The sequence below is a fragment of the Oreochromis niloticus genome, linkage group LG22 (genome assembly GCF_001858045.2).
Source record: "Oreochromis niloticus isolate F11D_XX linkage group LG22, O_niloticus_UMD_NMBU, whole genome shotgun sequence".
Taxonomy (NCBI): domain Eukaryota; kingdom Metazoa; phylum Chordata; class Actinopteri; order Cichliformes; family Cichlidae; genus Oreochromis; species Oreochromis niloticus.
This window is the reverse complement of record NC_031985.2, coordinates 16,240,712-16,268,523: the sequence shown is the minus strand read 5'-3', so window position 1 is coordinate 16,268,523 and position 27,812 is coordinate 16,240,712. Positions and strand designations below refer to the sequence as shown.

At 43.3% G+C, this 27,812-nt stretch overlaps 1 protein-coding gene across 4 annotated transcripts in view; it reads left to right on the top strand.

Annotated features, from left to right (window-relative positions):
- The window catches only part of LOC100693099 (RNA-binding motif, single-stranded-interacting protein 3), a 293,155-nt gene extending 266,684 nt beyond the window's left edge, over positions 1-26,471 (top strand). For 2 of the 4 annotated variants that reach the window (XM_013275898.3, XM_025902109.1), the window contains 4 exons: positions 7,664-7,774; positions 15,350-15,439; positions 17,162-17,322; positions 19,303-26,471. In XM_013275898.3, the coding sequence (XP_013131352.1) occupies positions 7,664-7,774; positions 15,350-15,439; positions 17,162-17,322; positions 19,303-19,306 (366 nt within the window). In that variant the 3' untranslated portion in view covers positions 19,307-26,471. The remainder of the gene's footprint in view (positions 1-7,663; positions 7,775-15,349; positions 15,440-17,161; positions 17,323-19,302) is intronic. The other 2 variants (XM_005457175.4, XM_025902108.1) reach the window with 2 other exon arrangements.
- Positions 26,472-27,812: the final 1,341 nt, after the last annotated feature.

Genomic DNA, 27,812 nt, shown 5'->3' with positions numbered 1-27,812 from the left:
TTTGTATCTGAGTAGATTAAGTTTGACAAGTCTATCCATACGAAACTGGACTTCATCCCACAGAGGAGCCGGCGCTTTGTTAGCAGTTAGAAAGGTTGACTGAGCAGAGAACAGTTTTCAAAATTTGCTTATCTTCAATTAATGCACAAGATGTTCTCTGCGGGAAACCTGATAGAAAGTGACAGTGGACATCTAAATGAGTCTGCAGTCTGTTCTTACATGCGTTGTTCTTCTTTCCTTTTCCTTTAGTTTATCATTTGTCTTCCTCCTTTCCTTTCTCATCATCTGTGAGATGATCTCACTGGTGAAGTCAAAGCATGACCACTTGCCTGGTCAATGCTACAGAAATCAGCAGACCTTGAAAAAGTACCAACAATTAAAGAACTAGAGGCCCCAAAACGACAAATGCATACGTGCAGCTAACACGCGCGAATGCCTACACGCACAAAACACATTCCTTCCAGTGGTAAATCTTACTTACATACAGATCATCAATCACATGCACGTGCTCTTAAATTCAGTTCGCACTGCCAAAGAGTGCCGGACTAAGTGCTGTGCCAGCCATGCGCAGCATTGCTGTCTTTCCCCATGAGTTATCCCCCCCTTTTTTTTCCCTTTCCCCCCTTTTCTCACTCTGAACTGTATGTGCTTCAAGTGTGCATTTGCCTGAGTGCACCGGCCCTTACATACTGGAGGTGAATTATTGAATTCCTCTGCCGTTGCACTCCGGCCAGTTCTCCCTGCTTTGAATAGTCGTTCACTGGGCCTCTGAGAACGTGAACCGTAGCTATCAGCCCTCATCGAATAGGGTTGAATCAGTGCGCTGTGTGATACCCATCTCCCCGCTTGACATTAAAAATGCTCCTCGGATTCAGAGAGGGAACATTATGTTGGTCTCATGGATTTGACTGGCGAGGCAGAATTTGAGACGGGGCTACACTCGTCCTTGAATTTCTCTTTTATTTTTTTTCCATCCCCGCTCCCTCTGTACTCCTTCCTGTACACCTACCTCTCATTTCTCCCTCATTTTTGTCTCACTCTGTCCTGTTTCTCTCTCTTCTCTTCTGCCCTTTCAGACTACAACTGCAGCTACTGTGTCCGTGCCAGCAAAAAAAGAAGAAAAAAAAAATTGTCTTGTCAGGGTTAAGGTTTCATATATATGTAAGAACAATACTGTTGCAGAGACACCGGGTGACTGACAAGGAGATTGAGTGGCTGCATTTTCACTGTAAGCTTTTTGGATATTACTTCAACAAATTTTGCGATAGTGGCAAAAAATATGTTTGGAGACAAAGCTGATATGCTTTGGTGGGCAGGCTTTATTAGCTGGCTGTGTTTTTAATTGGATTTCTAATCTTTTTCCCCCCTTTTTTGGTTTTGTAAATAGAGTAAACATTCTAGAGAGATCCTTGTGTGTGAAATGATCTATTTGTCTACAAAAGGCAGTCAGAGAACGGCTGATAAACGAGCACAGTCCGACCGTGGAGAGGAATGGACCTCCCATGAAGACATGACAAATACTGTTACATGCTTCATCTAGCACCCTTATCGCCTCATACACACATTAAGAAACACAACACACAAACGCACGCTACAAATCCATCCAAATAGCATGTCCTATTCGATATGGAGAAGTTGGTGCTTTATTTTTCGTAATAACTTTATTACTAGAATCATTTTATAGTCACAAGCCATCATATTACTGGGGGAAATTATTAGTTTTGCTTTCCTTCACTGACACACGCACATATATATAAGATTACAAAGCAGCAGCATTACCATAATCCATCTCAGCCACGGCAATTTGGTTATACATGCTCCCAGATTTTGACCTGCAATTTTAACCTGTGCACCTCATCTGCCACCTATTGTAAATTGAATATGTAATATTCTAGATGATAGACAAGCTGATGCGTAAATAGGCAGGGGGGAAACAGATTCATCATCGCTCTTATTGCCTTTTCATTGCATAGGACAAATTTATACAAAGTAGATAATCCTCATTGCCACATAACCAGAGGTGAGGAATCTTTCATCTGTATCATGCTCCACATGTTAATCTGTTAACATACATTTTTTGCAACCCTTCGGCTGCTTCAGTTTCTTAGTACCAGTTCTCTGTCTTCCCTGTAGGGCTTTCCTGTGTTTGCAATTAAGATTTCCAAAAACCATTACAAAATCAGATTTCAAATATCCCTGTGATCGCAAAGACCGAGTTAAGCCGCTACACACATCACTGTCAGCTTGGGAGGCTCGTTCATTGCTATCTTTCGGTCTGCGCTACTATTTGCTGCCCCACTTGGGTAAAGTAAGCAGTTCACCATCCTGGATCAGTCTATAGCACATTTGGTCCTGTAGACAGACTGTTGTTAATAGTTGAGAAACCCTGGTAGTCTGTTAGCCCTAAGGAGGGATTCGCTCTGAAGATTAGTTTGAAGCACCCGAAATGCTGGCTCCCTTTTCTGTGCTTACCCGAATACAAAGGTGCCCGAGGACATCTGGAAAACATGGTCACAGTTGAAGTAGGTGAAGGATGGCTGAGGAGGGCTACTGTAAACCACAGAACAGGGTAAATAGGAGCATACAGACACTTTTAGAAGACACATTCATATTACTTCACAAGTTTTTGTTTTGTGTTGTTTTTTCTGTAGTTTTTGTAGAGAGACAGTCATTACCAATAGTTTAGCCTTCAGGCGGGTGAGCCTGGTGTAGTTGGGTGCCGTTACCACTCAGCCATCTGCAGATGTGCTGTGTGTGAGCATGATTGCATTAGGGAGGGTATTTGTCATGTTGCTGGTTTGTCATGCTGCTTGTTTACACTGTGACATTATGGGGACTTGTCTTCCTCATGGGGACAAAAAGCTCATCCCCATATAGCCTTGTTAGGGGGCCACGATGAAGCTCTTTGGAGTCATGAAGCTGGATAGTCACAGTACGTACTTTGCAGAATTAAGACCCTGAAGCATGGAGCGTGCGTGTCTCATTTCCACTGACACAAAACACACTAACTAGTACAAATGAGCATCAGTGTCCAAACCACAGTGCCTCACATGGAGAAAGCAACTGTCAAATACAGTGAGGAATGCGTTGAGTCAAGTGCAGGTCGTCTTTCATGGGCCCGACACAAATGAAGCTTTGTTTTGGCCAAAGACTCAGAAATACAGCCCCGGCCCATTGGCGTTCTTGAGGCTTTTAATGTGCCCGTCTTCTGTCTTCTCATTCCCCGACTTTAATCAACATCTTCCCCCAACACAAAGCATATAAGCATGGTCTCTTCTTACCAGGCTGGCAGTAGAACACTACACAGTGATCATCTTGCAAATAGTGAAACATGGGGACCTGCAAGGTGAGGAAAGGAATGTGAACCTCTATTTGTGGCCTCGAGCTGTTTTCCAAGTGAAGGTATTGCCCCAAGGTAGTTACATGTATCAACACCGGCTTGAAGCAGCAGGGTAGATATGCAATAATGTGGGAAATTATAACCTGTGGCAGTGAGAGATTAGCAAAAATAGCTAGCTGTGGGGGTGCTGTGATCAGGTTTTTCAAGCTGATACTGATCAGTTTTCATGTCAGCAGAATCAGACACTGTAATGCTTATCTTTACAGGAAGTCCATAACAATTTTCTCGTTTTATTTTCTTTTTTCACTCTAAAATATTACACTATGTTCATTTTGAAGGCAGTTGTCCCTCTTTGCCTGCCTAAGATAGAAATCCCAGTCTCAGAAAGCACACTTTTAGTGTTTACAAAACTGGATGAAATTCTGGGCGTCTCCCAGAAGGACATGTTTAGTAAAAAAAAAGTACTGCTTTCAGTCTGATACCAGCAGCCTGAGCATACTGCTTAGCTGACTGCATCTTGAGTATATGGAGGTCTGGACCTGAATGTAAATTATCGTAATAGCCTGCTGCATGTGGTGGAGATCCTTCAGCCATAATGGACCGGGCAGTAAAAACGGTCACTATTTGTGTGACATTTATGTAGTTGCCTCACCTTTTTTACAATTGCCGTTTCTGATCAGCGGATGTAAAGTCGAGGTAATGAATATCAGCTGATACCAACCAGTGTTTCATCAGCAAGTGCTTGTAATGCGTTAGTCATTAAAAGAAAACACTGCTGGTCGTAAGAATTTTTACAAGATTTCTTATTTACTGTACATTGTGTCAAGCTGTTGAGCGTATATCAATGTATTTTACAGGCAACGAGTGGATATCATCTCATCTCCGGTCTAAAGCAGAATCAATACCACCTTAAGCAGGACGGGCTTTTCCACGCGCACACGTGCATGCACAAACAGGAATACATGTGCATACATTGAGGAGCTCTGTAAACATCGTCTCATACATTTGTAACAGATACGTCTGCAGCAGGCATTATCTTACTCTCTCTTACACACAGAGGACAAATCAAAAACATATATTGTCTCTTTGTGTCAATCTCTTTCTCATTTTCTTCCTCTCTAGCCCATCAATGGACAGACGCACAACCAGACAGACGCTTTTGCACACAGACACACACACACACACTAAAACCCTCTCTCTCACAGACACTCAGTCTCACAAACACAGAAAATCGAAATCACAAATCGGCTTAACTCTCCCTGACACATCTGTGAATTAAGCCTTTCCGTTGCTCTCCCTTTCCCATTATAAAGGCATTGTCAGAGGCTGAATCGGTAACAGGTAGCCCACAGCCCCTGCTGCTTCCTTCTCGCTTCTCCTCTCTCTTTTTTTTTCTTCCGCCTTACTCATCTATCTTCTTTTTCATTCTCGGTCTTTGACTTCTCTCTCTCGCTCTTTCTTTCCAGCATTCCACTTTTTCTCTTCAAGTCTCTGGCTTCACTCCCCTCATCTATCTTTCTTCACTCCCGTCTTCCCCGTGACCTCCATCTTTGCTTAATCATCTCTCTCCTGTCCTCACAGTGTCTTTCTGTCTCTCTTTCCTCATTTCCCCTTTCCTTTTATTTATTCATCTGTCACAGCCAGTGGCAGAATAGTACTCGGTATTTTCATTTGGTGCTACTTTATAAGTCCTCACATTTCACAGGGAAAGCCTGTGTGCTTTTGACTGCATTAATATTGCTGCTATAATTTGTCAGTTCAGCTTAAATACAAAATATAGGGTCAATTTTTAGGACACTAAGTATGATGATACAGTAAAGTACTCAGCAGCATGTAAAGTGGTTACATTTGTCAGTAGCACCTGTGACATGAAAATACTGCCTGCATACATGTTGATACATCAATAAGAATCTGATAAGTGTTACACTAAGAGATACCTGTACTTTTGTAAATATTGTTTGTTGATTAGCAGTTTTAAGTGTGGTCAAAAATATATAGAGCTGATATTCTCTTTTTTTTTTCTTTTTTTTTAAACATACCTTCTTCATCAAACTTCATAATTACGTTCACAATAAAAAACAAAACCTAACAGAAACAATTTTTTCCACTGAGATTAGCATTAAGTTTGAACTTTAAGGTGTATTCTTTTTCTTCTTCTAATGCCAGTGCTATGTTTCCACAAGCTTCCAAGGGGTCTGCTTGGGTCTGACTGACATTTCATCAACAGAGCGAGTATGCCAAGCTCAGTGCAGATGTCTACATGCCCTCCAATTTGGTGTCAACACATTACTTCCTCAAAAAGAAATACTTTATGTGTCCTTGAAGTGCACTCCCAGCAGCTTAGAATGTGGTATAATAGGTACAACTACTTGCCCGTGGTGTGCAAAGATTCCTGTCTGCATATCCACGAGGGAATTTAATCTTAGTTTAAGTTCAGGCGGGATATATCAACCATACTGTCATGTGAAAAAGAAAGCACATCCTTACTGCTTCCAGTAAGTAGGAAAGTAGCAGCCTGTGGTTGATGATCAAATGCACTTGATTAATTGATCATCAGCGAGTGTAAACGCCTCTATAAAAGCAGTTTGTTGTTTGCTGATCTGGAACATTCAGGCGTTTGTTAACATAATGTTGCAATATCCCCAGAAGTGGACATCTCAGCGAATTCGACGCACAATGCTCAGAGAAACTGCAGAATGCCAAGAGCTACTTCTCAGAGCTACAAGCCTCCTTTAGCATGTTAAATCTTAAAGTTTATGAGAGTACAATTAGGAAAAACACTAAACAAGTTTGGCCTATTTGGAAGGGTTTCCAGGAGAAAGCCTCGTCTCTATAAAACAAACATGCCAGCACAGCTTAGGTTTGCAAAGTTGCATCTGAAAAAAAACACACAACCTTTGGATCTATGTCATTTGGATAGATTACACCAATGTGGAGACATTTGGGCCATAATCTGCAGCAACATGTTGAGCAAAAACCTTCTTTTTCACAAGATTGTATTTCATTACCTTCTTCACTCCTCACAGGGCCTTAATTTGTTATCAAACATTACATTTATTTAGTGACTGGTAATTACTCTGTAATTGACCCCACGGTTATCCATTTAGCCTTACAGTTTTCAACAACACTAGTCTAGGACATGAAGAGGTGACAACTAATCCCACTTTTTGTGTCCACTCATTATCCAGTTTCTTTCTTGTTTGTGTACCTCCACAAAGTTTCATGTGAAGCTTCTATATTGAGCTCGAGGTAGCAGAGATGGAAGAGGAGAGGGAGGAAGGAAGAGCGGTTTAGCTGCCTGTGTTGGGAATGCAGAGAGTAGACAAGCAGAGCAATTCTGACAGGCTGTGTCTGCACAGTTTGTTCTCCAATAGGCCCACACAGAGTCGCCAGTGGGGTACACACATGCACACACACTCCCAAGCATACACTACTTAAATTGCACGCTCTCACACACACACACACACACACACATACTTTTAAGTTAGACAGTACTGTCCTCCTTCACACTCGCTACACACAGTGTGTTGCAGGCTTACCCGCAAACACACACAGGCACCGTTACAGTGTTACGAGTACACAACAAGAGAAGAGAGGCGAGCAGAGGAAAAAGGGCTGGTTTTGAACGCATTCCTTCGAAGGCTTCAGTGCTGAGGAAATGGAGCTATCATGACAAGGGATGAAAGAGCAACAATGGTTTCATCACTTTCCCTCATGTTTCACTGCACCGTGAAAAAGAAGCTTCTAGTGTTCTCATCCGCCCGTTAGGGAAAAACATGCTGTGCATTATACTGGGAGGACAGGCTCAAGAGCGAGCAAGTGAGAGCGAGGGACGGAGAGAAAGCATTTTCGCTCGGCAACCAAAAAAAAAAATCATACTGCTGATACATCGGCAGCAGATAGTGAAAGCTTTGATAGACTAAAGACAGTGGTGTGTATTGGTCCCTGTGTTCTGTTGCTGTTTACTGTGCCCAAAAACCCTCCTGTCGTCTTCTGTTTCTATTCATTTCATGCTTTTGATGATTCTATCACTAACCCAAGTTTTCTTCTTTCTGTCCTCATGCTGGCATTCTCTTATGTTGTACTTCATCTCACTTTGTTTCGCCTAGTCTAAAGCACTATATAATTTATATTTAGACAGTATGAGGACTAGCAACTACTTGTGGAAGTTCGCTTAAGGCTTATGTAAGCCCGCATAGTTAATCAGAGAGAGACATGCACTAAATCAAAATGCTCAGTCTCCATCATTTCTTCTGTTCCTTAATTCTTCTCACCTTGTCTTTTTTTTTTTGTTTTTGTTTTGTTTTTACCTGCTTCCCTCAGGGTGCAGTGATCACGCCAGCCATGGACCACACTATGTCCATGCAGCCTGCCAATATGATGGGCCCTCTCACTCAGCAGATGAACCATCTGTCCCTGGGCACTACAGGAAGTGTGAGTAGGATTCGCTGTGTCACAGCGACTCACACACAGATAATCCCACACAAGCACACATCGTTACCGTGATCATCGTGACAGATTCTCAAAGCTACGAGGAAATTTTGAAGCGCTCCAACATGTTAGCTGTACTAGCAACAACCTGTTGCTTTGAGAATTTAAGTTAGTTTTGCATTAAATTTTTGAAAAGGTTCCTGGATGATGAAGTTTAGTTGAATTTAGTTTAGCTTTGCACTAGGTACAGCCATGCAGCAGCTATTCTTCAATAACAAAACCCTTGTGACTACACTCTATGGCGACTTACACAGAGATGTATGTAAAACATAAAAAACAATGCACACAAGTCCTTAAAGTACAACCAGCAACCATCTAAATTCCAATGGCCTCATTTACAATTTGTACTCTGTATTACATAAACTGTGCTTCTGTGCACCATAACAACAATACATAATAACATTTCAACATTCATTTTAATAATTTCGAGCTGTGATCTGTAGCCCTGGCAAAAGGATTTCCAAGTCTCTGAGTCTGGTTTGATTTTCAGGTCTTTTCAGACAGAATAAACAAGAGATCATGGTTTGGGTTAAAACTTGTTTTCATCCTTTTACAGTGTTAGAAAGCTCCATTCATAGCTTGCCAGAGTGTCGTCCTCGGTGCATATTTTACATGCTTACTGGAAGTCACTTAACTCTAAGAAATACCTACACTCTACAGTAACAGCAAGCACAAACAAATTTTCCTCTGCTTATCCGAATTCTGGTCACGGTGGGTAAGCAGTGTAATCCAGGTGTCTTTCTTTCACCAGCAATGCATTCCGGTTTCTAGTGGAGTATCCCGGGGTGTCTGCAGGGTAGATGACATGTAGTCTGCTCCAAAATGAAATCAAATCGATTCATAGAAGGGTGCACTTTAAATATACGTGGTCGGTTGTGTTTCTGTTATTTGTTTCCTTTATTCCAGTACACAACTGGAAAATATCTAAAAAAAAAAAAAATCTGCGTCTAGTCTTGAGAGATGAAAAGTTGTTGTCAGGGGTGCTATAGGTCGGTATGACCGAGTTGGAGGCTTTTCATCTCAGAGAACATTGTTCGTTTAGTTTAGAAACACTGAGTAAGAGATGGGTTTTACATTTCCTTTCAAAGCAGCCAAACCTTCTCAGGCTGTCGCCACATGTGCTCAGCCACGGAGCTGCCATATCATTTGTTTTACACGGCATGCGTTCACAGCCACATATTGAGAGAGCGTATTTCCTTCCTGATCTTCCACATTAAACAGACTTCCTGTGAAGCTTAACAGTGTGACAGGCCTCTCGCTTCTCCACCTTTTTCACTTTCACCCCCTAATTTCTGTTTCTTTCTCACACTTTTCTGTCTCCCCTCACTCTCTAAATCACACAGAAAATCTATCGCTCCATCAGTTTTCCACACACTCACTTACAGTTGCTGGCCCCTAAACCGTGAACTCCCCGCCTGTTTCAGGATCAAGTCGACTTAGAGGTGTCACACGGTTCTGAAGCCTGACTTCCTGCCCTAACCCTGCTGCCCGCGGGCAGGCGGGCAGGCAGACAGCTTTGCTCCAGAACTACGTTTGATCTCTGTGTGTGTGTTTGTGTGTGTATGATTGAAACAGTGCTGCATTGTACAGTTACCCATGTGTTTCCAGGTGAGCTGTCAGCGACTGTGACGCCATGTTGGCTCTGTCAGGAATGCCCCCTCCCTAATCTGCCCCAGCTGTGCTAACAGCCAGGATTAGAGACAGGCTAATCTATGATGATGGCTTCTGATGTTTGATGGGTTGTGTTATAGGAGAAAGTGGGTTAAAGCTCTCTGTCTGCTTTTTTCATTTCGGGTTTACCCTTTCTACCTCTCCCCTTTATGCGTACTTAGCTTTCCTGAGGCGATGTGCTGTGTAGCCTAACCTCTCTACGGCTGAACTAACACGCACGCCATGCCACACTTGATCATCTTGGGGAACTGAGACGCGTTTCCTGTAAAGCTGACTCTTACGCCAAATGTAAAATCCCTTTCATGATTGGGAAAGCCTGTTTAAAAAGAAGGGGTTAGGAACCAGGATCTGTAACTATTCATGTATTTAACTGGACTTGACACCACATACTCTTAGAGCACATTCCTCAAGTGTACACACAGAAGTGGTGAGGTTATTTTGAATGCCCCTACTGGTCACGTGACTTAGCCTTCGCCACAGAAGAGCACCTGCAGTAAGCACCGTCTCCAGAGTCAACAACTTATCATGCTTCTGGCTGCTGAAGTAGAAGCCACACCTCAGAATACTCTTGGCTGTTCCAGGCCTCGCTGCAGCTGTTTGTGTATGGCTGTGGCTTCCTTCTTCTCTCCAAGAAAAGAACCAAATGTTCTCAGTCCGCCCAAGCTGTCACACTGGTGTGGTGACCGTAGCTTTCCGAGAATGCCGTGTTATTTTGCAGCGCAGATCAGCTTGCAGGGTGAGGCTTTAAAAAGGAGCGGCAAGGAAAAACCTCGCCTCATAACGAATGAGCATGGATCGTTGCCTCCTAATGGTCACTGCTTTGGAATTTAGCTGCTTCACCAGAAAATGTTCTGTTTTGAACTCATCCAGTTCAGCTTGGTGTCTGTCTGACTTGAACGACTTGATTACAGAATGCTAAAGAACCTCAGGCGCACTGTTTATGGATGGCACACATAAACATGCCATCCATGCTTCACGCTGATTTATTTTACCTTGTTTGGTGCATATTGCTCTGTTGCTGATTTATTTACCGTCTTCGAGGTCTCACCACTTAACAGGAGTCTATCTGTCATGCCTCGTGTCCCTGTTAGTCGCTGTGCATGTGCATGTGCACATGTGCATGCGCTCTGTTCGTCCTTTTGATATTTGTGTCTGTGTGTGTGATTGCATGCCTGTCAGCATCTGCGTTTGTGTGAACGACATATTGTTTGACATGACAGGAGGTGACCTTCCCTCAGTGTTCTCCATCCTCTTTCTGTCATGGCATGAAGAACACAGGTCTCTGTTGTCATGGTGACAGCGGTGATTGACAGCGTCTGTGTCACACGAAGACAGATTTGTATGAAGTGTTTTCCTGTATTATCTGGACAGTTTCCCTCGTGTTTTTGTTTTTTCTACACACATCTGTGCGTGTGCATGCTCGTCAGCCTTCCCTGCATGGGTAAAGTTGACGAGCATGCACTTTCTTCTTCCTCTTCGACTTCGGACTGTAACACATGTTGACACCCTGCTGATTCCCCCTACCACCGAGCTCTTTGGTCTTTGCAAGACTGGGATGATTATTTTTTAATGCAACACTCTTGAACTATCTTTATTTTGTCTTAGTCCAGGTTTACATTCTTTTGAAATATTTGGAGCTTGTTGTTTGAAATTGGTCTGATCCTGAATCTAAAGGCTGGATCGGGAATCAGTGACCTCTCCTCATTTCTTTTATATTTTGCTGTGAAAATAGGAAATAGGTGAAGCGATTTGACGAAACATGGAAATATATAAAGTAATACATCATATGAGGCAAAACCAGGGCTTGTGCAATTTTAAGAAGTCAGTATTTCGTGTGATCACCTTTATTCTTCAACACAGTCTGAGCTCTCTTAGGCAAGCCTTCTTTTAATTCCTTTAAATAGTCTTCAGGAATAGTTTTCCAGCCTTCTTGATGACAGTGTGTTTGGGATCATCGTCATGATGAAAAATGAAGCCACTGCCAATCAGACTCTTTCCAAATGGCACTGCATAGTGAATCAATATCTAATGGTACTTTCCTATGTTTATAATTCCATCAATTTTGACAAGATCCACCTCTTGCACTTCTCTCCTGACCTCCACCATATTGGTAGCGATTTGAACCAAATATTTCCTGTACTCACTGATTTTCAGTCCAGTTCAGTTCATAGCTCGGCCTTTTCTCCCTGTTTTCCAGACAAGTGAAAGGCCAGATGCATCTTTCTCTGTCCTGGCCTTCAGATACTGTTCATCTGCTATAGATAGTTTGTAGGCCTACCATTTCTTTTGTCCTCCTTGTCTAGTTTTCTCACATTTTTAAGGAAACATTGCACAGAATGCCGAGATATGCCAAATGTTGCATTAATAGCTCTTTGTGAATCACCTTGTTGGTGCAAAAATACAACTTTATGCTGTCAAACTATGTTAGATTCAACTAAATAAATGGGAGCAAACTGGTTCTCTTGCAAAGTTGTCTATGTGCAGACACAGCACTGGTTCATGAGTTGAGTTAGGTGCCTTTTTAGGCTTGAATGATTAATAGGTTAGTGCCAAGTGGCTGAAGAAATAAAGAAAATGCTTGAAGAATGCTCTGAAGAAAAAAGGACTGGACTGAAAATGAGAGAAAAAGCAGCCAATGTTCAAAGAAAAACTTTGAAAGACCTTAAGAAAGCCTGTTTCTCAAAACCACTTTAAATAACAAGAAAGTCTGGCTTCTAGGAAGCAGGTTGAGTGGTCCTCGATGTCAATCAGCTGCAAGAATCTGCAGTCGGACAGACTCCAGCTCCACATCTTGAACTGCAGCTGGCGACGGTAGTCTTCGTACCTGCTGTGAGCTGAAGGGCCACTCCAACCAGAACCCACAGCAACAGCTTCTTCTTATATACTCATGCGCATATATGTACGAGTATATGCCCCCATCTCGTTACAAAGCAGTGCAATTCTGTGGGAAACACTGATAGCACCAGTGGTCAAAAACTTTAAACAATATCCTGGTGAGGGAGAGTGAGTCGTAAATAAAAGTATCAAAGCTTTCTACCATAAAAGTGACTGATTTCACTGGTATTAATCTCTGCAGGCAGTCTTAACAAACCCTTGGGATGAGGATATGAAGAGCTTGTCACAGTGAAGTGGGACAGCACTGTAATTCACAACTATCGATGTGCATTTCCAATAGAGCTCCACGGCGATTGTTAGATCAGTAATCATCAGAGCCCTTCCCCCACGCCGCATGGCCATTAATAACATACACTGAGTAGCTGGATGTTCTAGCCTTGACCCGCTATTATCCCTCACCTTGCAGACGATACAACCGAAAAAGAGAGCGTCAACGCAGAGAAGATGGATAGATGTGGAGCTTGAGTGGCAGGCCAAGAGGCAGAAGATTTATGTGAACATTTGGAAATGCTAATGTGCTGTGCCACACTCCACCAAAGCCGAGAAATTCTAGTACCCACCAAACTTAAAGTGTCTTTAAACATCAATGTGGCGCAGAGGCCCAAACCACCGCTGGACCAGCGCGGCTGCGTCTATGCTATGGATTTTCATCCTGGTGTTGCTGCATTGCGGTCTGAATTTATACTGTAGTTATAGGTGTATGTCATGGAGAGTGATGGTAGAGAAGAGACTTAAGGAGTCTACTCACACCATTCTCGTTAAGGAGCTATTCAGGCCTCCTGTTCATCAAACATACGCACACGCCATCTGCTTCTGGCGCTGCTGTGTGTGTGTGCATGTGTATTGACGTATATGTGTGACTTGGAGAGTGAAACACCATTTATGGCCAATTAGGGATGCTTTATATTACCCAAACCTGTCCCCTGACTATGGACAGCAAAGTATTAAAAGTGTTGAAATTGGACAAAAATCATCTTTATCACCATAGCAACTCGATTATCTGTAGCCGCGCTTGACATCCCCCTGACTTGCCGCAGCAGCGACTGAAGAAATATGCCTTGCTCAACCTGCCACATTAAATAGGTTAACTAATGGTTATGGTAAAAGAAAAAAAAATCTTATCTTATTAAATTTTCTTGTTAAATCTAATTTAAATTCCTTTTGCAGTCCTGCAGAGAAATATAACCTTTCAAATGGACATTCTCCCTATGACAGGGAGATTTTGATATTGCTAATTATCTCCTACTTTCCTTCATTTGCTTTCATGCAGCCCTCACAGGTGAGTTGGCTGAATAAGTTAATAGGGTGGAGAGGCGAAGACCTGAAGTCCCGAGGAAAATTGGTATGCATGGTTTTGATCCACCAGGGAGAAGGTCACTTCAACAATCTGATAGGCCTTTTTAGACGCTAGCAGGTTGAAAGAGAGCGAGCAAGAAAGAGAGAGAGTGACAGGAAGGTGAGAGGGAAGAAGGGATGACACGGAGAGGTAATGTGGTAATGTGTCAGGAAGTCTGGATATGCCACCTCACCCCATCCTGAGTGTGACAGCTCTGAAGGTGTGATAACCTTAAATTCCCCTGCTCGGACCCACACAGCCACGCTCGCCTACGAACGCCACACTAACATCCATCCCAGGGCATCCTCCTGGCCGCGCGTAGCAACGGTGGGGGAGTTAATCACCCATGTCCATGGCCTTTAGCTGCTCTCATTAGCGGTGAGCGGTGGAGCCGTACCCGATCCATTAGCAACGCTGCCGGTAATGACACTTCACCAGCACCGCCGGGCCCACGGCCAAGAAAGGCTTCGCAGCCCGGCGCAGCCCCTCCATTACCGACTCCTACTGCATTCTGCTGCCACGCTTTTTAGCACTTGCAGGTGGGACTTAGAGGCAAAGGGAAAAATAAAACAGAAAGAAAGGGATTGTACTTCCCTTTTCGCTTGGTCCGGAAAAGCAGCAGGAAGATGAGGCCAGGGGGAGAGGCAGCCTGGTGGCTTTTATCTGGGATCACATCCGTTGGCGCTGTACTGCAGCATTATCGTTCCAAGCCTCTTTGTCTTTGTCTGTCTTTCTCACACACAGAGACACACACACACACACACGTATGTATCCCACACACAGCTGTACACAGGAGAACTTGCACATGCACAGTTGGACGGACAAATAGTGATAAGTCATCTTTTATGCACAGGCATGTGCTAATTAAAAACAAGCACGCACACTGGTAAATCAGGCTCACACTGATGTGTGTGTGTGTGTGTGTGTGTGTGTGTGTGTGTGTGTGTGTGTGTGTGTGTGTGTTCACCATTACCACCACCACACAAAGCATTCACAGCAAGTTACAGAAAAGGCTTTGCACAAAGTGCCGTGTCTTCATTCATATTGCATGTGAAAGCCCCCCTGGCTGTCATGTAACAAAACCTGTGTCACGCCTGTAAAATGGCCATCTTGGAGCAAGCTAGCACCCGGTTAAAAGCCAGGGCATGCATAACTAAAAGAATATAGGCCACAGGCAGCAGACCTCCTGCTTTTTCTTTCCTCTCCCTCTCTCTCCTCATCCCTTTTGGTGTCGTTTTTTTTTATCTTCTCAGCTGTGGCCCAGTGCATTTGCTTGCCTCTGAAGTCTTGGTGGGACAGCAGGGCATCTCTTCTTTCTCCTCCTTCTCCTCCTCCATATGTAGTCTTCTGATCTGCTCTGCTCTGCTCAATATGTACACATATTCTTTTAGCGCCCCCCAAAGGATGCTGAGGGCACAGCAATCTGCCACCCTAATAGTTATGGGAGTAATTACACTGAATGAGTCTTCCAGGGAATTATGATAGACGTAGGGCTTTTTTATGTGAAGAGCATGTATTGATTAATATTATAATGGAATTTGTGGTTCCGACGTGTGTTGTAAGAATTACCATATGACAGGATTTTGATGCGTGTGTGTCTTTTGTTTCTGTTTCAGTACATGACTGCTGCAGCCGCCGCGGCGCCTATGCAAGGGACCTACATTCCCCAGTACACTCCTGTGCCTCCAACCGCTGTCCCTGTCGAAGTAAGACCCACATGCATGCGCGCGCTACTCGTCAAGTATTAAAAATCTGTCGACGTTTATGCATAGGAGGACATCATTAGTACTAACAGCCTACTCACTTCCACCCACAAGCACTCCCTTCGCCATTTCTAAGCCTGCTCGCCACATCAATAGACTTAAACAGTCATTAAATTGACAAATTACATTTGAAGCATGGCGCAAATTGCTTTTATTCTCTCTAAACAAATGGCTTCGTACCAGCAGCACATAACAAGGATCAAAAACTGCAAGCAAAGCAAGATGAGTCAGAAGTTTTATAGTATTTGGGAAAGACATTTGAAGTGCAGTGTAGACTTTCTCACTTCCTCGGCGGCTGTCTGAGCTCCTGGCAGGTTCGGGCAGTCCAGGCTGAGAAATGATGAACGTGGAGAGCGGGTGGGTAGGCAGGCAGGCAGGCAGGCAGGCCAGCAAGGAGAGCGGGCCAGCTGTCTGGCGGCTGACAGTGCGGTCGTACTCAGATGGACTATCAGTCGTGTATCAGATGACAGGAGCTGAAGTGAGACACAGTGCCGGCGGTGCTGTCTCTCTCCCCCCACCACCACCACCTCTTCCCCTACAGCCGGTTTAGGCTGGTCGGTAGCTCGAACACGCACACATCCGTCAGCCACGGAGCTCTGGTTAGCCCACCGGCAACGGACAATGACAGTTTTCACTGACAGAGCCATTAGTCGCTTCCTCGCCCCCCCCTCACGTCCTCCCCCGTCAGAAAGTTGCAGTCTTCGTCATGAAGGAGTGAGGCGGAGGAAAGAGATGTAGTTGTAGCGTAGCCCACGGCACCTCTTGCCTATTTCATCCTCACAATTGTCCTCTCAGTGCCAGCGTCAGCAGCGGGGTGTATATCACTGTATCAGCCAGTGTCTGGAGGGCTGATGTATGGACAGGACGCAGTATCCTTGAGAGCTTGTTAAAGGTGATTGAGATGACTCAGTGATGGTGGCTATCTGTATTGCTCGACACATAAAAAGGCTAAGAGGCTGTTGTGATGAATTCATTGTACGTAGCCATTCTTAAAAAAGTTTCTACCTTAAACAGACTTAAAATTCTGCAAAAAATATAAAGGATGTTTCATTAATGGCATGATCTCACACACAGACTGTGCATCTTTTTTATTGTTTAGCCTCCTCGGCTCTTGGAATAAAAATGCTCCTTTTATTTTTTGTTGTACTGCACGAAGCAAACATCGGCCGCACTTCTACAGCGTGTGTAATTCTTCTCAACGTATATTGGCTTCTTCGGATGGAAGAACTCTTTACTTTAAATGAAGTTATGTGTTTAGAGTGGATGGAGCTGCCATAGGGTCTGTCAGTTTGAGAAGTGAATAAACAAAAAAATGCTCTTTGGTATACTTTTATGTCAAGTCAAATCAAATTGCCTGTATTACGTCTGCGGGAAAGATATTCTCTATCCTTAGACTCTTGATTTCTGTGATGAAACTGCACCAAAAAATCCTTTTACAGAAAACAAATAAGACAAACCTCATAAGCAGCAGAAAAGCAACAGAAGAACTGTCCCTTTTCCAAGACAGACAGGCATGCGACACCACAAATGTAAACACAGAGTAGACAGAAGGAGAAGTTTACTAGATACAGCCACATACTTGTCTTCTTCCAAGCTTACATGTTTCCACCTGTGTCTATGTGTGTGTGTGTGTGTGTGTGTCTGTGTGTCTGTGTGTGTGTCCAGGGAGTGGTGACAGACGCTTCACCCCAGACAGTGGCTCCTTCATCACAGGAGGTGGCTGGCCAGCAGCAACAGATCCAGGTGGACAGTGCTACTGACCATGTTCCTGCTTACTCATACCAGTCCAAGTACGTCCAGCAGGAGACAGTTTCTGCTAACCTTTTGTATGCATCAAAATCTCTCTTCATTGATTTTTTTTCTTAATATACAATCTTATTTTTAAAATTCAAGCTTTTGAAATGGCAATATATATATGACTGTATGTATACATATATATATATATATATATACCGGCCACTTCATTAGTTCCAAAAAAAGGATCCCCCACACCATTACACCACCAGCAGCCTGAGCCACTGGTACAGACATGATGGATCCATTATTTCTTGTTGTTGTACCAGGAAACATTTTTCCAATCTTCTCTTGTCTGATTTTGGCCAGCCTGTGCAAACAGTCGCCTCACTTTCCTGTTGTTAGTTAACAGGTGTAACACCTGGTGAGGTCTTCTGGTGCTGGAGCACGTCTCCTTCCTTCTTCCAAGGTTCGACGTGTTGCGCATTCAGAGATGCTCCTCTTGCATACCTTGGTTGTAACAAGCAGTTATTTGAGTTGCTGTTGCCTTCCTATCAGCTCAAAGCAGTCTGGCTATTCTCCTCTGACCTCTGGCATCAACAAGGCGCTTTCACCCAGAGAACTGCTGCTCATCGGATATTTTCTCTATTTTGGATCATTCTCTGTAAGCCCTTTAGGCAATTCGGTGCCTAAATGCAATGAACTGCTGCTATGCGATTGGCTGATATTTCCATTAACAAGCAGATGAACAGGTGTACCTAACAAAGCGGCCAGTGAGTGTGTATTGATCCAGCACATAAACCCAAATGCTCAAAGTAATTAAAGCTGATTAAATACTTTAAATGACATTTTCACCCATTTTGAGTTAATGAAACTGATTATTTTAATTAACTCGTACCATCATGCAGATTAGGTAATCACCATTTATATCGTCTACTTATTTCTCTCGTGTGTGTCTGTGGAGGTTATGCTTGGCCTTTAATATTGTAGCATCCAGAGTGGACATGTTTGGGAAGGAGAGGAAAATGATGAAGATTAGCTAAAATAATGATCTGTCTTATTCAGCTGATTTATATTTGTTTACATTTCTGCTATTACGATTATATTTACCTTCATGCTGTAGCACAAAGCTGTGTTAGTGACTGTCAGCTGGTAATGTGCAGAGTGATGCAAGTGTCTCGCTCATGCTGAGCAAGTTTTTTGTCCAAGATAAAGCAATGAATAATAATGTTAGTTAAATAACACTGACTGCCTTATGTAAATTCACACTGCCTAATGGAGTAATGGATACTACAGTACTTGGGTTTTATTAACTGATACTATTTGTCTTAATTTAATAAGTGTATATCATAATCAAACAGAACACATGACATAAAAACTAAGATGTTTTATTCCTCACACCATTTAAATATTAACTTTATTAACTCAAAACAATATTAAGCAACTGATTGCTCCAGTTTTTTGGGGGGGTTTTAAGTTCAGCCAGGTTGGGGGGATTTGCAGTGAACCGTTTGACGTGTTTAGCAGGGCGGCACTACTTTTTATCATCCAAGCGATCAGTGATTTTGATTGATCAGGTATTGGCTTTTCTAGATGGGCTGGAAGTAAACCATCATTTTGGGTTTTATAATCTAGTACAATTTCTCTGGGTTTTTTTTTTACAATTTGTTTTTAAATGGCACAAGTAGATCATCTCCCTCGGGTGTTTGTGATAACAAAAGCAGTGAAGTTTTTCTGTTTGACAAAGGGTTTTGTGAAGCAGAACAGGGCTTAATAGAGACCTTAAAAAGAAATCAAAAAAGCAAAGTACTATGAAACGTAGTAGCATTGCATAATGATTCAGATTATTCCTGGCTGCCGCTGTCATTTGCTCGTCACTTTTTTGCTTTCTGACCCGATCATAACTCTTTAACGCGTATCATTTTGCTCCAGCGTTCTGACTGAGCTGTCAGCCGTCGGCTCTATTGCTTTGCCGCGTTTGTAAAATTATGCTTTGATTGCAGCCGCACCCCCACAGACGCACTCACGCTCTCTCTTTCTCTCTGTATTTCTGTTTTCTCCTCTTTCATCAGATAGCAACGGCCTGAGCGAATGTTCCTGTGACAGCGTTGCCTTGAGACAGAAGGTGGCTGCACTGTGAATGTGAGGAGAAAGAGAGAAGAAAAGAGATTGCTTCCAGATTGCCCAGGCACCAAAAAAAAAAGAGACACTTTTTTCATTTCCTACCTGGCCTACAAGAAAAAAAAAATCAAGAAGGAGGCAAAGATTGCTGAGGAAGGGGATGGGGAAAATTGCTGGGCACAGTGCAAAGAAGTGAATTTGTTTAGTCTGGGAACCTGCCTGAAGGGGCTGGGCTGAAGCTTGAAAAGTTTCTCAAAGAAAATTCTCAAAGAATTGAAACAAAACAAAGAAAAAGTACAAAAAAAAAAGAAAAAAAATGCGAAAATTCGAAAAAAAAAAAAGGTTGAATGCGCAGGTAGGTGATGAAGTTTATTTTGTAATTAGAAAAGGGGAGTCAAGTTTGAGATACACACAGAGATTGTCTTCCTCAGATATTAAGCTACAGTTTCTTTTCTGTCTTTTTATGTTCTAGTGTTAAATCTTAGTTTTCTAGATATATTCGAAAAACAAGGTGTTTTTTTTTCTCCTTTCTTTCTTGAATCTTCATGGCCTTAATTTGAAGGGCGCCAGAAACTTTTTACAGAGATTAAGTCTGACGTCATGTTGAGAGGAAAAGAAAAAAAAAAAAAAAAAAGCTAACAAAAACAGTCTCTTGGACCACTTGGAGGGTACAAGACACTAGATGAATTGTTCTAAAGAGGAAAAAAAAAGAATCTATCACATAAGCTGTACAGATTTAATAGAGAAGAGCTTTTTTTTCTTTTCTTCATTAGAAGAAAACTTTGATAATTATTATGTCAGAGGTAACTAAGTGTCAGAAGTAAACAAATGTCTGTCGTGGGGGTGGGAGACTCTGGGTGGGCGGGTGGTTGGGCGGGTGGGGGCGAAGCTTTGAAGAGATTTTTCACAGTGAGGAAAAAAAAGAAAAAAGTAAACATTAGAAAACATGCTGCAGTCCTGCAGGATGCAGTCTGCTGCAAATGCTGAACTTGTTTTTTATCGTCATTATTATTTTACATGGCAACGTTGCTGTCGATGACATTAGTGCTTTTTATCTGCCACATTTTACCTTTTTTATGAGCTTTAAAGATGTTTTTAGCCCGCTTTGCTTGTCACACTGCAAAAAAAAAACTCACAAAAAAAAGGAGGAAAAAAAATAAATAAAATGAGCAGGAGGAAAACCAAAAACTACAGAGAAAATTCTGGCAGTAAAACAAAAAAAAAAACAACAACGTTAGATTCAGTAGGAGCTTATGGTTTAAACCAATCAGTGCAAAAGCAATAGAAAGAAATTGTTGACAATTTCTGTAGTCTTTCCTAGTTGTGGATCAAATGCAGCCCATGGATGGCCATTTTTATACCAAAGATGAAGAGACACTCTGAACCAGAGTTTAGTTTTTGTTTTATTGTTTCCTTTTGTTTTGTTTTCCTTTTCATTTTTCAGTTTGATTTTGTTGTTGTTGATGTTGTTGTTGTTGATGATGTTAATGTTGATGTTGATGTTGTTGTTGCTGTTGTTGTCGGGTTTTTTTCTGCTTTTTTTTTTTTTCATTTATTTTTCATTTTTTTGGTTTTGTTTTTTACCTTAATGGCCGGACCAGTCCTTGCTATCCTTCTTAACCGGGTTTAAGAACACTTTTCACAGTTGTCCGAGCTGTCGCGCACGCTCACGCATATCGATAACGCTCATACGCCGTCTCAGACACACACATCAGACAGTATTGAATTGCGTGGCAGTTTTATCAAAAGTCCTCTTTCTGTCTTTTAATTTCTCTTGTGTGTGTGTCTCATCTCTTCTTCTTCTGTAATGCTTTCACACACTGTGTGTGCATTCCACCTCTGTCTCTCTCTCTCTCAAATCCTGCAGGGAAAACTTTAGGAATCAGACTGGGGAATGTTGCTGTGTCTGCTAAGTGGTCGTTGACGCGACACATCACTTCCAGCTAATTTCATTCTGTTTATCTGTTTAATTCAACCATAACTATCTCAGCCATTTCTCAGTGTACTAAGCTTCAGCGGGAAGCCCCCCCTGCTGCTGTTTGACCTCATGTTTAATCAGTATGTCATAGGTGGATCGCTTTTTAATATATTTGTGTGCTCAAAACACCAGAGTCACGTTTGCTGCATATTGTGCATAGATTGCTCCCCAAAAGGAACAAAACTGAAGTCTTTCGGTAATGATTGCATAAACTTTACGGCACTTAATGGCACTGTCCTTCTGTTTACAGCAGCCTAACTGAGTAGTTTGACATTTTGGGAAAATTATCGCAATTTTTTTTCTTTCGAATTTTATAATCTTGCTGGATTAGTCAGCACCCAGCAGTTTGGCTTAGCCTTGAACACTAAGTGGAGCAGAAAACCTTGCAGCACCACTTGTTGTATCTCATTTGTTTTGTACAAAAGTCTGGCGATCTGTCCACGGTGTACCCCGCCTCTCATCCTGTGACAGCTGGGATTGGCCCCTCCCCACCACGGCCCTGAATTGGACAAGCAGAAGAACACGGATGGAGAAATATTCCTCTGAACCACATTTAACTGAGTGGACATGTAGTAACCACTCGCTTTGCTTTTGTATTATTTGTGTGGTAAGCCCGCTGTCACTACCGCCTGCCATCACTGTGACGCTAACAAAGCATGGAGGTAAGGAGTTTAAAAGCAAGAAGAGGACTGCTTGTCTTGAACATCCCTCCTGATCATTTGTAGAAGGTCAGCACACCTGTGGGAAGTAACTAGGCTTCCCACCAGCCATAACAGGATGTCGATGGCAGCTTCTTCCTCAACCTCGCCGCTGAGTGTCAGTTACACCCCTAGTTGTCCCAATTTGTTGCACAAACAACCCCGTCTCGTCTGATCCGGTCTTTCCATCCCTGAGCCGCATGAGGTTTTTTTCAGTGACTTCATCTCTGTGGATTGTCCCCAGAGAAATTGCCTGTGGGTCATTTCTGCCCGTATTACAGAAAGCCTGTGTGTGTCGGGAACGCTGTGTGCGTCTGTGTTCTGCTCACCCGTGGCCTCCCCTGCTCGGCCCCGGCCGTGGTGCCGCAGCACTAAAAAGAACCGCGGCTTCGCTAGCAACATTAATGTGCCATGGTCAAGCCACCCTCCTTTGCTCTCATTTTCCCCTCGCTGTCATCCTCTCCCTCTTCCACCAACACCGCCACCCTCGTCTCTCACGCTATCTCTCTCTCACTCTCTCTGAGGTTTCTTCTCTTTATTGGATGGTGCAGAAGCAGAACCACAAACCAATTTCAGTCACTCTCGCAATGAGGCTTGACGGGCCCAATTTGTCTCCCTCCGGGGCAATAGGATCCACTCCAGTGTCCCTCAAAAGACCCCTTTCTTGCGGAGAGAGGGGGAGCTTTTTGTTTGGTGACAATTGCAATTGAGCACTCGCAGTTCATGTGACTCATTCAAATCCTGTGCTCCTGGCAGTGTGCACGTTGCAAAGTGAACTGCGGTATGTCATCATTCGCGGTGATTTCTCGTTTTCCTTTTTTTCGTAAGCAACAATCAAACTGTACGTTGAGTGCCTTTTTAACAAAGCTTCCAAATAATTCCAAATCATCTGTGTAATTGTTAATAAAGCAAAGCACATGGAAGAGCTTGTTAAAGAAGCTGTGCTGAGGAAACGCTACTCTATGGTGCTAAAGATGAAGCTGTCTTGGGCTTCTGCCTTTCATTGCGATCGGTGATTTTCTGTGGTGAGCCGGCCACTGTTGATCACTTGGCCGCGAGCTCGATCTTAACCGGCCTCCTGTCCACTCGATGACACAAAAAGATAGTTCCCGAAGTGAACTACACTGTAAAAGCCATATTTTTATTTTCCCTCAGTCGCACCGCGAGCACCCTCCGAAGATTCCTGTCTTCCATCCACCGACGGACATCAGAAGCCAGATGTGTCACTCGAGCTTTCCCTCACTGACTGTTATCCAGTCACATCAACACATTGGGCCTTTCCTTTCATCTGATCTACCACTCAGCATCTGCTTTTGCTCGCCCTCAGGCTACGATCTGCTCTTATCTCCCATGGAACAAGTCCCTTCCACCTCCAACTGCTAACAACTTACTGTTGGGCTTTAGGGTTCCCTTGTCGTGCCAATGCTGCTCATCTGTTCACAGCTGTTCGTTTTTAAGTGTCCTGACGAAACAACAGAGCTGCTACACTTTACCAGTTTTAAGCTAGTGTGTGTTTTTGTGTGTCTGGTGTATATGTGAAGAGTTGTTTGTGTTAGTGCTTCAACCTTTAGCAAGGTTATGAGTACAGCATAGCTAAAACTGAGTTCTCTAGACTTTTACAGCTGCTGTTTTATGGAGTACAGGAGACATTTTGAAGCTTAATAGGACTCATAATGCAGGAGTTGCACATCAGAGAGCAGAGCGTCCTACAAATGGCCTGAGATTCAATAGTAATGGCATTATGGGAAATGGGATTACAAATAGCCAAGAGATTATGGGGGAAAAAATGCACAACAAAAGGATATCAGTTCTATTTTGCTAATGGAAATTCAAGAAAGAAAAAGATGTTAAGGCAGGTGTTTGCTACTAGTGCACAGTACCAATATTTCACATAGATCTGAAAGATTACCCAACAAACAGAAATGGCTTTTTCTTAATAGCACAATGGCATAATGTACCTTTTCAGAATACGAATACCTTCTCCGAAGTGTACAGAGGGCATGCCTGCAATTTTAAGGAGGCAGGAGCAGAAACTGCTCCCATTCAGCCCGTGTGTCAGCACAAACCAGGAGCCAGCCATACCCAGAGAGAAAGTGGATGCGTAAGAAGAAAAAGAGGAGGTGATCATTAGCTCCTGTTGCCGGGCAGAAAGTGGCCCTAGCCTCAAGTTTCTTTGTCGCGATGCAGCGGTGTGTTCCCTGTACAGGACTGTAGGAGGTGACCGACGCGACCCCCGTGCTAATTAGGAGCACATTCTCGCCCCTTCTTTGTCCATCACACCAACACCTCCCTCCCTTTTTGTACACAGCCACTCATCATTTTAAGTTTTCTGTGTGATGTGCAGTACCTCGCTGTCACACTTGACTTTCCTCTTCTTCAAGTTCACAGTAGCCACAGTATGTCCTTTTCAGCTTTTAGAGGGAAGTCTGTTCATCGCTGTTACGGCTGCTTTAAAGTGCCGACGTCCATTTGGAACAAGACACCATCTCAAAAGGATCCATCTGGGGTAGTAGGATGCCTCCTGGGATTTGGGATGCCACTGGGTGGAGACCCTGGTGCAGGCCCAGGATGCACTGGAGGGGAATATGTGCATCGGTTAGCTTGGGAATGCATGCTCCACCGGAAGAGGCGAAGGACGTGGCTTCAGAGAGGGAGGTCTGGGCCTCTCTGCTTAGACTACTGCCACCTGTGACCTGGACTCAGGTAAATGGTGCAAAATGGGTGTTACTTTTGAGATATTTAATAATTGTAATCATGAGAAAGTACATGGAAGGAACGAGGGATCTCTTATGACCAGAAAAGGAGGCATTGTCCATTGTTGAGAGAAGTTTTGACAATGTCATTTTCCCTTCTCTGCTACTTTGGTGCACGAGCATGTGAGAGTCCTGCTGGAATCAAAATTTGCAAGCAACAATAATTTGCAAATCCTACCATCTGGATTCTCACAAATCGCTTTAGTGAAACAGGCCCCTGGACTGTAGTCCAATGTGATGCCTGCTCACTGAGGAGGGACAGCAGTTTGTAGGGGTAATATCCATGCTGGCTTGTTTCTCATATTATGGGCCCTAATGGTGCTCTTTACACCTCTTTTTTCCCTACTCAGCTGTCAGGAGGATAACCAGTTGCTGCCAGTGTGCCACAAAAGTTGTCCTAAAGTTTCTGCAATCATGATGTGAACAACTTAAATTTGTGTTTAGACATTCCTCTGTCTCATATCTAAATCTCACACATCTGAAACCCTTAAAGAAACCCGAATCCGATGCTCAGCATTTTCTTCCAACTTCTGTTTGATGCAGGAAGATGAAAAAATACTGTACGTTCAGAGAAAGTGTGGGGGGAAAAAGAGAGGGTGTGTGATTTCTGTTCACACACTCTCTACAAGATGACTCTGATCCTCTGTGAGCTTGAGATACCTAATGAAGTACAGATCTTGAGATGTTACCTACATCCCGGTTTTCTCCGGTGTAAGTCTTTCATGGCGAGGTGCTTATTTCACTGCCTTTAAGGAGGACTTTTTTTTTTTTTTAAACCCAATCCGTCCCTTTCTCACCATTACTCACAATCACTGCCGCCTTCCTTAAATCTGCCCCAGAAAATCATTTATGTAGTGTGGCTTCCGCACTGTCAAAGGAGTAAACTCATTAGATGTATTACACATCACGCTCGGTTTTCACGAGGCTCTTGTGGATTCATTCGTCGTGAACGGAGTCGTAGCCATTCCTCATTGATTGTCGTGTGTTAGGAAAACAGTAGTTCAGAGTTACTCTCACAGACCGAGTGTAAAGGAGAGCTGTGGCTCAATAAGTCATCACAGACCAGCACAATCACACACACACACACACACACACTTTCTCTCCGAACATATAATGCAGTGGGAAAATTGCTCCAGCTAACCCCCTTCCTCCCCACAAGAGCGAGGCCCTGTGCTTTTTAATTGATGCTTCGGTCCACCTTTGATGAGGGCTGATCGATTGGCCACACAACCCCAGGAGCTCAGCCACTCAGCCAGCCAGCACAGCCCTCGTGGAGTTCAAACGTCTCCCTGAGAAATCCAGAATCTAATGATCACTAGGAAATGGCCAACCGAATATGTTAAGATAGCCGGCACAGAGAGTGCATTAGGCATGGGACTCATTTACCAGATAAAAAGAGGAACTATTTATTAGGACAGCAGAGCGGTTTTTTAATTTGTTTTTGGGGTTTATTTTGTTTTGTTTTTTTATTTTTAGTTTTCTCTTCCTTTTTTTTTGGATTGTTTTGGGTTTTTTTCTTCCACTTTTCTTCGTTTCAGCGCCGAGGAGGACACGGTCACGCCTCGCACACGCTGCTGAGTGTGTGTGATCTTGGAGAAATTATCTGTACATCTGTGGATGTTAGGATTTGGATTTTATGAGTTGTTTTTTTCTCTCTGATGAAGCTTTCAATAAAAAAATGTGGAAAAAAAGCATCAAAGAGCGCAGTTATCTTTCACTCTGCTTCACAAATGATTGTGTTTCATCACAGCTAGCTGTTTCTCTCTCCTCAAGCCATCATTACTGAAACATTTATTATGCACCGAGTATCCACCGAGGAACACACACACACACGCATACACAGGATACACCATCTCCCCCACAGCCTATTATCTATATGACTAAATTGCAGTGGGAAGTAAGAGGAAGCCCTGTCATTATGAACCAGGCTGATGGCACCTGCTGCGTGTTGACCTTGGGCCCTCGCATCCTCTCATAATTACAGCCTTCGCAAATGGAGCTAATACCTCTCGATGGGATCCCCATACCCCACCCCTCCATCGCAGCTCCCATACGCTTGATTGGACGTAAAGTGGTCATAATCAAAGATGGAGGATTCTGCTGGAGGAGGAAGTGGATCGATGGCAATCAATCTTCCTCTTCACTCTCATTTAGGCCCAATCAATTGCTGTCCTTGTCGACTCCTAGGACGCCTGTACTGTCAATACCGCCGCTGCACAGTAGCTGCTGCCTGAGACGTCTTTACAAGATCAAGGCAACAAGACCGGCACTCTAAGACAAAGGATGTCTTAATAGAGAACAATTGACTTGCTAGGATTGAGTGTGTGTGTGTGTGTGTGTGTGTGTGTGCACCTTAATGCACTTGATTCAACTCCCGGGAGATGCAGCGTCCTCCCATCCTCCTTTCCTTCCTTCCTACCACCCTTCCTCTGAATATCCAAAAAAATCTCAGTGCTCAACAGAGATAACTGTTGATGTGTATTTACAGCAATTTAAAACATTTAACTTCTCTGAGCGAGCCCTCCGAGGTGCCATGGTTTTCAACGCCACACGCCGCACGGCTGTAAAATCTGGGCAAATGCAGTGGGATCCTTTATCGAGTGAAATGCCACAGATTGAATCTCACTCCCCTGGAACCAGGCAGCCTCCTTATCTGGACTTATAGAGATGTGGCAGCTGAGCACCACAAGGGTGCAGCATACCAACACAGATGTTATCTTGTGTGTATATTTCACAGAGGAGGGAGAACGCAGGTCTTTAAACATACACACCAACAACATTGGATACAGATCAAGGACATCTCCACTGGGGGGTACTCAACACAACCAGCCTTGTCATCAAACATCTGCTGTATATATACAGTGATTAGTAAGGAAGAGCCTGGACAAGGATTTAATTTATATGCCCTACTTGCTCCACAAATTGTTTGATGCACATTTATATAGGATAAACACGATCCAGGGTTCCTGGGTGCAACATTTGTAATCGATAGTGGGAACTGATGGCAAATCCACAGCGTCACTGTGACAGCG